The following is a 12,872-nucleotide window of genomic DNA, read 5'->3' as shown; positions in this document are numbered from 1 at the left end:
AGATCTATCTCTCTTTCTGGGTTTCTCTGAGTGTGTGTGTGCACACTCTCTGGGTCTTTTTCTGGGTCTCTCACCCACTTGCTCCCTCCCTCCTGATTCCCTGGGCACCTCTGTGTGTCTGGACATCTCTTCCACTCGCCATCATTTGTTGAGTACCTACCCTGCTCCACACCTCACTCCCCCCGCCCTCCCTGGTGAGCTGCCATTAATCTGCATCTCCATTACCCTGGGCAGAAAGGGTGACCCATCTCTCTCTCTAGTTCCCTGAATGTTGCTCCACATTGGAGTCTCTAGGCCTCTCATTTGTTCCCTCACAAACATTCACGGTGGCTTCCTGGGGTCAGACCCTCAGCCGAGCACTTGATGTGTACCCCCTCACTGTGGGGCAGGGCCTGCGATGATCCCCATTCCTAAGATGAGGAAACTGAGACCCACCAAGTAATCACTTGCCCAATATCACACAGCTCATACGGAGAGCCTGGATACAAAGCCAGTTATGGAAAAAGGTAAAATGCTGAAGTCCGACATGAAAGCCCTTTGCAAAGGGGTGAGCTCATTGAATTCCCAACAGAGAACTAATGTTGTTGCTGTGACTGTTGCTTTGCTTCCATTTTGTTTCAGGCCTAAGTGAAGAGAGCACTGAGCTCCTGACTGTGGCCGGCAGGACCCCTCCTGCCCAGCTGGGGGCTCAGGGGACCACGCTGGGGGACTTACCCGGACTTTGCCAACTTCGCCTTTGTGGATGGAGATGTTGACGTTGAGGGCAGTCACAGTGACAAGCCTCACATAGGACACAGCAGGGTTGCCTCGATTCTCATTCTTGGTGGTGATAGTGAAGGGTGTCAGGCCCTGGGAGTTGACCCCTGGGCAGCTGGTTGTCGTCAGCACGTAGTTACAGGTGCCCTGGAAGTCAAAGTCCCAGCCATCGAAGGAGTGGTAGTGGGGGTCGCTCCACAGCCAGCACGTGGCCTCATAGTTGGGCACGCACACTCCATGGCCACCCTTCTCCTGGCACGTCTCCTGTGGCCGACACGTCACACCATGGCACAGTTCTGGGGGCAGGTGAGAGAGGACCTTGAGGGGCTGCCTGGCATGAGCAGATGGCTGCTCCCCAACATCTACTCCCATCTGTGCAGGACACTGACTCTGGGGGCCAGGGGCATGCGGCCAGAGGCATGTGGGACACCCACTGAGCAGTGGGTATTTTCCTGCTCGCCAGCTCCCGCCTGCACAACCTCTCGGCCATCCAGTGGGCTACAGTCACACCTTCCAATGAGACCTCCTCTCAGCCTTGGGGTGGGCCCTCTTCCCATTCCCTCGGTGCTCTGCTTTAGCCTTAGAGGCAGGGGCCGTATCTGCTGTGTGTTCCTTAGTGTCCATCCTCATTACAAGGAAAGAATTCCTTCTATCCAACTTTCCCTATTCAAGCTGCTGTGTGGTTTCTGTCTCCTGATTAGATTTTGACCAATATACCCCTCCTCCCTAGGAGTCCCTGTTGCCCTGCCCATCAGCCCTGAGGTCTCAGTCTGTTCTGGAGGTTCCATTTCCTTATCCTCAGAAATAAGGCAATTATTCTCTGCCCGTCACCCTAAGAAACCAGTCCCAGGGGTGGCTCTGTATCTTAGATTTAGTCTGGGAGGTCCCCGTGTCTGAGATGGTCTCCCTAAAAGTCCTGATCCTCCACTCAATGGGGCCCTGTATCCAAGACTCAAGCCTTGGTGGGGTCTCTGCTTGAGACCTCAGGACTCTGTCCCTGTCCCCGTGGGGCCAGTCTCTCAAACCCCTTGGGGATGGTGTCTGAAGCCCCAAGACTAATCCCACATCCCACATCTCAGTAGTCAGCAAACTGTGGCACCACCAGCTGCCTGTTTTGTAACTAATGTTTTATTAGAGCTACGCCTCCTATTAGATAGTCTGTGGCTGATCTCATGCCATGATGGCAGAGTTGAGTTGTTGTGACTGAAACCGTATGGCCTGCGAGTTTAAATACTTACCAGCTGGACCTTTATTTTATACACTGAGTGACCAAATTATTATGACCGGCCAGATTATTATGACCACCCCATCGGTGCAATGAAATGAATTAGTTATGCAAATAATAATAATAATAAGACCTTGAGAGTATTTGCTTAGGAAGTTTTCAATATTCAGTATTTTTGGAAGTGTCAATGAAGTACTGATGGGGTGGTCATAATTATCTGGCCACTCAGTGTATTTTTAAGTCTTTTATTTTTTAATTTCTCACCCAAGGATGTTTTTTAAATTCATTTTAGATAGAGAAGAAAGAGAGAGAGAGAGAGAGAGAGAGAGAGAGAGAGAGAGAGAGAGAGAGAGAAAGGGAAAGAAAGAAACATCAAAGTGTGAGAGAAACACCGATCGGTTTCCTCCTGTAAGTGCCCTGACTGGCAATCGAACCCACAACCTTTTTGGTGTATGGGACTATGTTCAACCAACTGGCCAGGCACCATCTGGCCCTTTAGAGAAAATGTTTGCCTGTCCCTCCCTTGTGCTGAGGGTCTCTGACATCTGCCCAGCTCTGAGGGCTCCCACAGCCTGGACTCCACCATGAGGGTCCCTGCCTCCCAGCCTGGGGGGCCTCTGCCCATGGCCCTGGGAATCCCAGCCCAGGGGTCCCAGGTCTGAGACCTCAATCTTAGTCCTCTGTGCCTGCCACCATAACGATCCAGGTCACCCACCCTCAGCTCCAGAGTCGCTGTGCTCTGTTCCATGTCACAACGGCCCCAGCCCTAGCCCATCACCTTTGACACAGCTCAGGATGCCTGCCACGGACTGGCACACGTGCCCCGCCTCACAGCTGTAGTTCTGGCACACCAGGCCTTTCCCAGCGTGGCACACGCACTGCTGCCGGCAGCTGTCGATGAGTACCGTCTGCTCTGGCTGTGGGGACAGCGGGCACAGTCATCAGTGCGGGATCTGTGCCCTCTGCCTCCAGCATCTGGTGATCTGGGCACAGAGGGATCCAGAGGACAGGAAAGGGACATCTTTCATCAGGGTGGTCCCTTGTGTGTGAAACTAAGGCACCACATGGCCTTGGGGTTCAATTCATTCATTCACTCACTTTCATTCATTTACTCATTTGTTTATTACAAAATAGCCACTAAATATCTGCTGTCTCAGATAAATGGTATATCAGAGTGAAGAGGGCAGAGGCTCTGAAGCAGACCGCCTGAGTCTGAAGCCTGTTTTTGCTCTGCTCCAATCATATCATTCTGTGCAAGTTACTCAACTTCTTTATGCCCCAGTTTCCACATCTGTAAGTTGCAGATAATAGTTACACCTACCTATGGAAGTATAACTGAGTTAGCAATACATATAAAGCACAGATGAAATGAGAAGGATTTTCTTGAAATCATACAGATTGGAGAGAAAGTGGGTAGAGATGAAACAAGATTGGGAAAATGTCGATTTTTTTTTAAAGCTGAGTGATGGGTACGTGAAGATTTATTACAGTTCTCCTTTGCATATTTGAAAATTTTCATAATGAGAAATTTATATATCATAGTATAGTATGATACACATACAGCACTTAACACAGTAACCGGTACGTAGTAAGCACCATCTGCCTATGTGCTATTATTAGAATTCATATGAGGAGAACTTCAGGGAGGGCCCTGTCCTCATGGTGCTCACAGTTCTTTGAGGGAGACAGACTTTACCAGCGGTTCTCAACCTGTGGGTCGCGATCCCTTTGGCGGTCGAACGACCCTTTCACAGGGGTCGCCTAAGACCATCCTGCATATCAGATACTTACATTTCGATTCATAACAATAGCAACATTACAGTTATGAAGTAGCAACGAAAATAATTTTATGGTTGGATCACAACATGAGGAACTGTATTTAAAGGGCCAGAAGGTTGAGAACCACTGCTTTAGACAAACACATTCAAGTCAAAAGAGAAGAAGTAGCTGTGAGAGTGGGAGAGGGCAGCAGAGGGAGTTAGCCATTGGTGTAACAGAGACAAAATCTAGACCCGGATACAAAGCCAGAACTTGACCTGGGAAGCCAGGTCATATTTACAAAAGTCTTTCCCACCCCCATGGGGACATTGATCAAAGGAAGCAAAAGTGAGAACTGGGAGGAGCCAGGTAGGAGGGCCACACTGGATCACAGTGAGGCCATGGGGTGTGGAAGAGGGATGGGTGGGAGGGACAGGAAGGATGCCTAGTGGACAGGCTGAGAGGTTGATAGGCAGTGGGAAGGGCAGGTCCAGGCTGAGGCCCCAGATCTGCTCAGGAGGACCAGTTCCTACCTCATAGTAGACACCATTGTGGTAGCAACCACATTTCTCGATGGGGACGCAGGCTTGGCCGTCACTGAGGAAGCCAGGGTCACACTGGCAGCCCTCCGCACAGTTATCCGGGCACTGTGGGGCGGCACTGAGTGCAGAGCAGCTCAGGGAGCAGGTGTCTGCGCAGAGCTCATAGTGGCTGTTGGAGGGGCACTTCATCGCTGTAAAGAGCGGGTGTGGTTCAGAGCCCCTGGGAAGGAGGGTGCAGGGCCCAAGGTCTTCCCCTTTTGTGCCTCAACTCCCCGCCTCCGACCCCCGTCCTTTGGTCTCTGCCTTCTCTGCCCCTTACTCACGACAGAAAGATTCATTCCTCCAGGGTTTGACGTAGCCTCCAAGCGCCTGGCAAGCACTCACATAGGCATGAATGTTACTGCAGAGAATGTCTTGGCTTCCATCACCCACGCAGAGGTCAAAGACACAGTCATGCAAGGGACCCTGGGGATCAAGCAGCTTGTGGCAGGCGGCCAGTGGCCCAGTGGGGCTGGTGAGGAGCCCACAGAACTGCTCTTGCTGGTACTTATTCTGCAACTCAGGTCCACACTCTGGAGGGTTGCAGTCTTCGCCGGGCTTGCAGGTGGGTGGCCGCAGGCAGGGAGAGCCAGGCACGGCCTCCTCCCAGGAGTTACCAAACTCATTGGGGCTGCCTGCCTGCGAGCCATCAGGCTTCTGGAAGTCATCCTTGGGGTCACCATTGTAGTTCCCGCACAAGCCACATAACTGCTGGTAGTAGTTGCCTGGAACCGTGACCCGCACATTGTACATGAGGTCGTAGGCCACACGCAGGCCAAAGTCAGTCTGGATCACAATGTCTGAGCCGTGCTGGGAGGCACGGACCCGGCCCTGGGCCAGCACCACAGGTAGCTTCATGTCCACACCATTCACCTGGGAGGTAGGAGATGTCGTACTTCAGAGGGTACACTTTGAGAGGGCAGACCCTAGCCCAGCCCCTGCCTGACACTGAAGATGTGTATGACCTTAGTTTCCATATTTGTAAACTGGTTATAATAGGGTCTTAGAGTGGACTGAATGGTGGTCCCCAAAAGATATGCCCACCCAAGATGTTAGAATATGACCTCATTCTAGATAAGGGTCTTTGCGAATGTAATTAGGATAATGATCTTGAGATGGGATCATCCTGGATTAGGGTGAGCCCTCTGTCCAATGGCAAATGGCCTTATAAGAGCCAGAAGAAAAGACACAGAAATACGCAGAGAAGGCCAGTGAAGATGAATACAAGGATTGGAGTGGGGCGATGCGGTTACAAGCCAAGGAACCCCTGGAATCTCCAAGAGCTGGAAGGGACAAGGGAGGATTCTCCCCTAGAGCCTTTGAAGGGGGTGCAGCCCTATGATTTTGGACTTCTGACATTCACAACTGTGAGAAAATAAATTTCTGTTGTTTTAAGCCACAAGAAACTAATCCAGGTCTCAATGGAATAAAACCTTACCAGTCATTGTTTAGTCACCACTTACTGCGGTGCCTGACTCCAGAGACACCTGCCTGGTTCAAACCAGCTCTGCCCCTTACAGTCTTCCTGTGACCTTGGGCAGGAGGGTCACCTCTCTGTTTCTGCTTCCTCACCTACTGAGTGGGAATGAGGTACTTACCCCATAGTGCTGTTGTCAGGATTTGATATATTAATATTTGCCAAGTGCTAAGAAGCATATCTGGCATAGAATGGGTGTTCCTTCAGAATGGGTGTTCTGGGAACACTTGCTGTTATTATTAGCTATAACTGGAAGTTTTTATTTTGAAGAGTAAATGGGTGCTAAGGGTTTTTGCCTTAAGCATCAGTGAGTGGAAAGTCAGGTTAAATTTCTAGGGAAATGACTTCAAGTCCATGAACCAAAAATCATTTGTTTTAGTGTAAGGCTGCTGGACACCAACAAAGCCTTGTAAATCCACCTCTGATTAACGTGCTTGCTCGGCCTTTTAAAACGCAGACACAGTGAACATTAGGTTGTTTTGAAGTGTGAGGAATCAGAAGAGAAGGTAGGAGAAAGACATGCTCCTGACTGAGTCTCCTAAATAGAGTCAACCATTCTTCCCAAGCAGGAATGGGCAGTGGTTAAGGACAAGTGACTTACCCCCCTCTCCCATGCCTCAGTTTCCTCATCTGTATAGTGGGAATGTTAATAGTTCCCACTTCATGGCAAAGCTGGGGGATTCAATGAGGTGAAAATAACAATACCAACAACTCATGCATTTTGAGCCAGGAATATGCCAGGTCGTATTCTAGGAGCTTGCTTATATCAGGGACTATATATAAACATCAAATCCATGAGCACATGAAATAGTCAGCTATTCATCAGCATCCTCATCGTCAATATTGCTACTAGTACAACAGCCATGTGCCTGAATTGTAGTGGGATCTCTGGGGGAAAACCCTCTAGTGTAAGTGAAATGCCAGTTCCCATCTGAGACCAAATCCTTCTCGATCAGAAAAGCATCAAAGCACCCAGGGCCCAGCATGCTGTCTCCTGGCACACCATCTTGGGTTCAAGTCCTGCTTTTGCTGGGGGCCTTTGGGCCAATGATGAGACTTCCCCTCGAAAAAATAAAGCAAATCATGGCACTCTAGCTACTGCTGGGAGGACCAAATGACACTGTAGGTATGAAGAGCTTAGCCGCCAAGGTCTGAAGTCAGCTGTTTAAAACCATAATTCTGTTATTGTTGTGGTTGTGGCTATTAAGGAGTGATGGCGTTATCCACAGATCATCCTCTGTCCTTGACCCCTCTCCCATCCTTGAACTTTACCAACCTCTGATTGCATCATGTTCTGCCACGGGCTGGGAGACTAGGGAAGTGGCTGGGCAAGGACCAGGATGGAGGGGAAGATGGAGGGGAAGGAAAGAGGGTGTGGGAGAGACACTCAGAGGGAATAGTCAAAGGGCAGAGAGAGGGAAGACTGAGCCACATGAAAACAGGTCTCATGTCCCTTGGCTCCCCACTCTGGGCTCTGATTGGCAAGCCCTCGCCTTGGGAGCCCCATGCCTCCCACATCCACTCTGAGCCCTGTGTCTCCTGACCTTGGGCTGAGTGCTGCCTGGGTCCCACCCACAGATCACCTTCTATCCCGGACCCCCACCCCCTTTAGGTTCCACCCCTGCTCTCACCTTGACCTTCCACTGTTTCTGTTCCAGCCGCAGGGTGAAGTTAGCCACCTGGACAGTGACCACCCGGGTCACACTGACTTTCCTATTGTTCCATTCCACATTCTCCTGCAGGACAGCAAACTGGTCCAGGCCAGGCCGGGTCCCACAGGTCTGAGCCAGCACGTACACACAGGTGCCCATGAAATCAAACCGGCGGCCGTCGAAGGTGGTGTAATGAGGGTCTCCTGACGCCTGGCAGGTGGCAGAGCCCACAGCCACACAGCCCAGGATGCCACCAGATGGCTGGCAGGCCTCATGCGGGCCGCAGGTGGAGGGCTTACAGGATACCAGGCCGCCCTCCTGGCAGTGGCAAAGGGAATCGCACCCCGGTCCAGGATAGAAGGTCTGGCCCGGAGGATGATAGATGCCCTGGTACAAGCAGCCGCAGGAGGACAGGGGCACGCAGGACTCACCACTGAGCGCAAAGCCCTCATCGCACACGCAGCCCTCGTGGCAGTCAGAGCCACAGCCCCCGGGCACTGGGAGGTCTCCACAGGACAGAGGGCAGCCACGGGAACACAACTCGTAGTGACTGTGGGGCGGGCAGCTCAGTGCTGCAAGGAAAGTAGCTGTCAGAATTGAGAATCCCTGACTCCGGTGACACAGTTGACTTCCTGACACACATGCATGTGCACACACTGCACACACACACACGCACGCACATTCACACATAAGTGGTCCAGCTGCAAAGACTCCCTCTGTTGAGTGGGGCCTGGGGAAACAGATTATATCACAGTTAATCTAATACTGATAATTAGGATTTTTTCTTATTTAACCGTGGTTCGGGTCATCTGTAATGTTTTCAGTGACCTTATTCAAATTGGTAACAAGTGCATATGTGGTATGTATTTTAAACATATGTATGCATGTATATAGTGTGTGTGTGTGTGTGTGTGTGTGTGTGTGTGATCTATGCAGTGTATTTGTGAATGCAGTGCTCTGAGCTTTTTTATTCTATAGTAGGAGTAGTAATTCTATAGATTAAAATATTTGGCCATGTTGTAAAGAAAAAATAAAAAAATCCCTGTTCCTCTCTCCAAACCCTACTCACTCCTAAAAGAAAACCCACCACCAACAACAACAATGAGAAACTAAAACTGAACCCAATCAGAGTCCTCTATCTGTGCAGCTCAATACAATAGCCACTGTGGCCATTTAAGTGTAATGCAATTAAAATGGAATAAAATGGAAGATTTAGTTTCTTGGTCACAATAGCCCCATTTCAAGTGCTCAATAGCCACATGTGATAGTGGCAACCATATGAGACAACTCCCATATAGAACATTTCCATTATCACCAAAGTTCTATTGAATAGCACCGTTCTAGATCTAATATCCAGTTTACAAGAAAATCCAGCTACACCAGTGGTTCCCAACCTTTTTTTTGGCCATGCCCCACCTATGCATCTCTAAAATCCTGATACACCGTCCCCTCCACCCCCTGCCCCCATGACACATTATTCTTATTATACAAAAAGTGAACTCCTAGCCCTAGCTTGTTTGGCTCAGTGGATAGAGTGTCAGCCTGTGGACTGAAAGGTCCTGGGTTCAATTCCAGTCAAGGGCACATGCCTGGGTTGTGCGCTCGATCCCCAGTAGGGGGTGTGCAGGAGGCAACCAGTCAATGATTCTCTCTCATCATTGATGTTTCCATCTCTCTCTCCCTCTCCCTTCCTCTATGAAATCAATAAAAATATATTTTAAAAAAAGTGAACTCCTATTTTCATGGATGAAGCCTAAAAGGCCATTAATTTGGTCTAAACAAGCTTCCAAAGAACATGGCATCAATGAAAGAGAAAAATAAAAGAACAAAAGGACAGTTGAAGTACTAAGGAAGAAATCACTAAGAAATTATTTTAAAAATAATAATATGAATGATATGAAAAAATAGCAAATAAAATTTCAAAACATAATAGAGAACTGAAATGCATAAATATGTCACAATATACTAGTATACTTATATGCTGTATATGAGGCCCTTAGAACCATAAGAAATACAAAAAATTCACTGTTAATAACTCATTCTTGAATTGCCCCCCTTAAAAGTCAAATTGCCCCCCTGTGGGGTGCGTGCCCCACATTGGGAAGCACTAGGCTAGACAAAGGGACAAATTAAATAACACTATAAAGAAGCAACTAGCCAAGTCCAGACAATAGGAAATCTGGGCAAATGACCTGTTATTTTCCAATAAATAAGTGGCATGAACAAAAGGGAGGGTGGATAGAGGGCTAGGTATGAGACAAAGAAAATATCATAAAATATAGACTGTAGAATCTTGATGGCAAGTATAAAATTCTTTTTTTTTTCTTTTTCTTTTTTAATCCTCACTTGAGGATATTTTCCCATTGATTTTTAGAGAGAGTGGAAGAGAGAAGGAAAGACAGAGAGAAATATTGATGTGAGAGAAATACATCAATTGGTTGCCTCCCGCACACGTCCTGACCAGGGCCCAGGCCAGGGAGGAGCCGGCAACTGAGGTACGTGCCCTTGACTGGAATTGAACCCGGGATCCTTTGGTCCACAGGCTGATGCTCTATCCACTGAGCCAAACCCGCTAGGGCTAAAATTCTTTCAACTTTTCTGTATGTTTGAAAAATTTCATAATAATATATTGGGGGAGAAGGGAGGAGACTGTTACAGGGTAAAAGTGATTTAAGAAAAATCAAACCAATGCATCGTGTGGGCTTAGTCTGAATTCAAATTCAAATAAACTGAAAAACCCCATTTTTCTTAGAGAACTGGGGAAACTGAAACCCAGGTTGGGTTTTGGATGATGTCAAGGAACTGATGAACTGGTTTTTAGTTTCAACAGTATTTAACCTATTGTAACATAGTTATATACACTGAAGTCTCTTTTTTGATCACTGCATCAGGTAGCTTTTGCTGGGTAACAAACATCCCCAAAGCTTAGTGAATTAAAACAACAGATACTTTTTGTTTCTCATTATTCTGTGGAATGGAAACTATAGATGTAAACTTGCACTTATATTAAGTTCAGAAACTTTAGATGTCAGAATAGTGGTTACCTCTTGGGTTATAGGGCCAGGAAGAGGGCATGAAAGGGCTTCTGAGGCAGTGGAGGGGCCTTGTATGCTCTTTTTTATGATTCTTGGGACAGGTTATGCAAATTTGTTCTCTTGCTGAAAAATGGTTAAGCTTCTACTTATGTATATTTAAACATGTGTTTTATATTTCAACAATAAATTTTAAAATGTAAAAATCAGGTGAAGGGATGCATGGCTTTGTGAACTTCTCTTATAGGCAAGCAAAACTGTGTGAAGACCATTCCTGCAGCCACATCGGATGCAAGGGCCTCAAATTGACTCCCCAAGGGGCCAGGCAGATGTTGTACATGAGTGAAGTAGACCAGATGGGGACCAAGAAGAACTAAAGAGGGAACCGGGCTCCTTCTAAAGGCAGTACCACCGCTCATCTCTGAATGACAACTGCCTTATGGCAACCAGACCCGAGGCCACCAGATGTATCCAGTCACCTTACAAATATTTACTGCATCTGTGACTTTCTAGCTGTCATGATCCTGGGCATGTAACTGATCCTTTCTGAGCCTCAGGTTCTTCATCTTTTAAATGGGCAAAACCACAGCTCCTACCTCATATGGCTGTTATAAGAATTAAGTGAATTAATGATATTTATGTGTTCATGAATACACCCAAGGCTGAGACCCCAGCTTCCATGACTGGTACTCACGGCAAAGTGTCTCACTCCTCCAGGGGTGCACAGTGGCCCCAGTGGCCTGGCATGCAGCAGCATAGGCAGCTAACGCGTCACACAGCGGCCCAGACTGGCCTGGTAGCAGGCAGAGGTCGTAGACACAGTCGCGCACAGCGCCCTGTGGGTCTAGCTTGCGGTGGCACTCCCGGAAGGGCCCTTGAGGGTCAGCAAGGATCCCACACTCCTTCTTGCTCTGCAGTTGCTGGGCCACCAGAGAATCCAGCTTGGGACAGTCACCTGGCTTGGTTGCTTCACAACCTGGCCTTGTCTCCTCCTGCCAGCTGTTCCCAAAGTCCAGTGCATTGTCAGCTTGGCCGCCACCCCGCAGAGCTAGGTCGTCATCTGGGTTCCCATTGAAGTTCCCGCAGAGCCCACACAGGGCCCCGGCATAGCTTCCAGGCACCTTGGCAGTCACACGGGCATTCCAGTCATAGGTGATAGTCAGGCCAAAGTCTGTGCGAATGACTACATCCTGGCCCTGGCGGAACACCTGGACCTGCCCATCTGCTGCCTGGAAGGGCAGGTACTGAAGGATGCCATCCACCTGGGTAGAGATGCAGGAGAGCCAAGGGGTCAGGGTGTATTCATGGCTCTGTAGCCCAACCCTCATTCAATCAGCTTCAGCTAGTCTCAGCTTCTTGCTATTCCCTTGAGCACATTACGCTTGGTGCCCCCTCAGAGCCTTTGCACCTGCTGTTCCCTCTGCCTAGCACACCATTCGCCTCTCTTCATACTTCAAGCATCAACTTAAATCCAAATCCCTAACTCATGGCCTTCAAAGCCTTCAGACTGTGTCTCCCCATGACCTCCCTGACCTCATTTCTTCACACACTCCTCCTCACTCATTCTGCTCCAGCGACACTGGCTTTCTTGATATTCCTCTAACTCTTCCAGTTTAGTCTAACTTTAGGGCCTTTTTACGTTGCCAAGAACATCAGCTAGTACTTTTATCCTGGCTGCTTTCCCTTCATCCTTCAGTACTTGGCTTAAATCCAAGTCCCTACTCTAGAAGGTCCTGCTTAACCTTGGCTCTCTATACCTTTGTGCCTGCAACACCTACCACCTCACTCGCTTAGCCTCCTCGATGTCTCCCTGAACATCAAGTACATTCCCACCTCAGGGCCTTTGCACTTGCTTTGCCCTCTTCCTAGAATACCACCTATCACTCTTCACTTGGCCACCTCTACTTCACCTTTTAGGTGTCAGCTTTGCTCCAAACCCCTTACAATGGCCTAAAAAGCCCTAGATGATCTAAGACCCACTACTCTTCAACTTAATTATCCCATTCCCCACCCCTGAAACTCCAGTCATGCAGGCATTTTGATATTCTCCTGAACTCACCCAGCTCAGCCCAGCCTCAGGGCCTTTGCACTTGCTATACCCTTCACTGCCACATTTCTACCCTCTTCCTCATCCCTATTCTTTGCCTGGCCTCTTTCACCTCTCGGCTTAAAATAGAACCCTTCTACCCACCAGGCCCTGCTTGTCCCCACTTTTCTGATCTCATCTCCTAGCAGCCTCTGTATTCCATCTTCCTAATCTCACTCTCTCAGGGGCAACCTCATTGGCCTCATGCTGCTCTACACTCTTCAAGCTCAGTCCAGCCTCAGCCTTTGCACCTACTGTTCCCCCTGCCTAGGAATAACTGCTTTTCCCCTGGTGGTCTCTTCCTC

The 12,872-nt window shown here is 48.7% G+C and overlaps 1 protein-coding gene across 1 annotated transcript in view; it reads right to left on the bottom strand.

Annotated features, from left to right (window-relative positions):
- FCGBP (Fc gamma binding protein) overlaps positions 1 to 12,872 on the bottom strand; it is a 41,835-nt gene that overhangs the window by 14,488 nt on the left and 14,475 nt on the right. Inside the window, exons 6-11 of the mRNA XM_059666547.1 lie at positions 11,176 to 11,743; positions 7,429 to 8,021; positions 4,605 to 5,193; positions 4,273 to 4,472; positions 2,760 to 2,898; positions 715 to 1,052 (exon numbers count right to left, since the gene is read on the bottom strand). Of these exons, the coding sequence (XP_059522530.1) occupies positions 715 to 1,052; positions 2,760 to 2,898; positions 4,273 to 4,472; positions 4,605 to 5,193; positions 7,429 to 8,021; positions 11,176 to 11,743 (2,427 nt within the window). The remainder of the gene's footprint in view (positions 1 to 714; positions 1,053 to 2,759; positions 2,899 to 4,272; positions 4,473 to 4,604; positions 5,194 to 7,428; positions 8,022 to 11,175; positions 11,744 to 12,872) is intronic.

This window comes from Myotis daubentonii, chromosome 15 (genome assembly GCF_963259705.1).
Source record: "Myotis daubentonii chromosome 15, mMyoDau2.1, whole genome shotgun sequence".
NCBI lineage: Eukaryota > Metazoa > Chordata > Mammalia > Chiroptera > Vespertilionidae > Myotis > Myotis daubentonii.
This window is presented reverse-complemented; position numbering and strand designations above follow the sequence as displayed.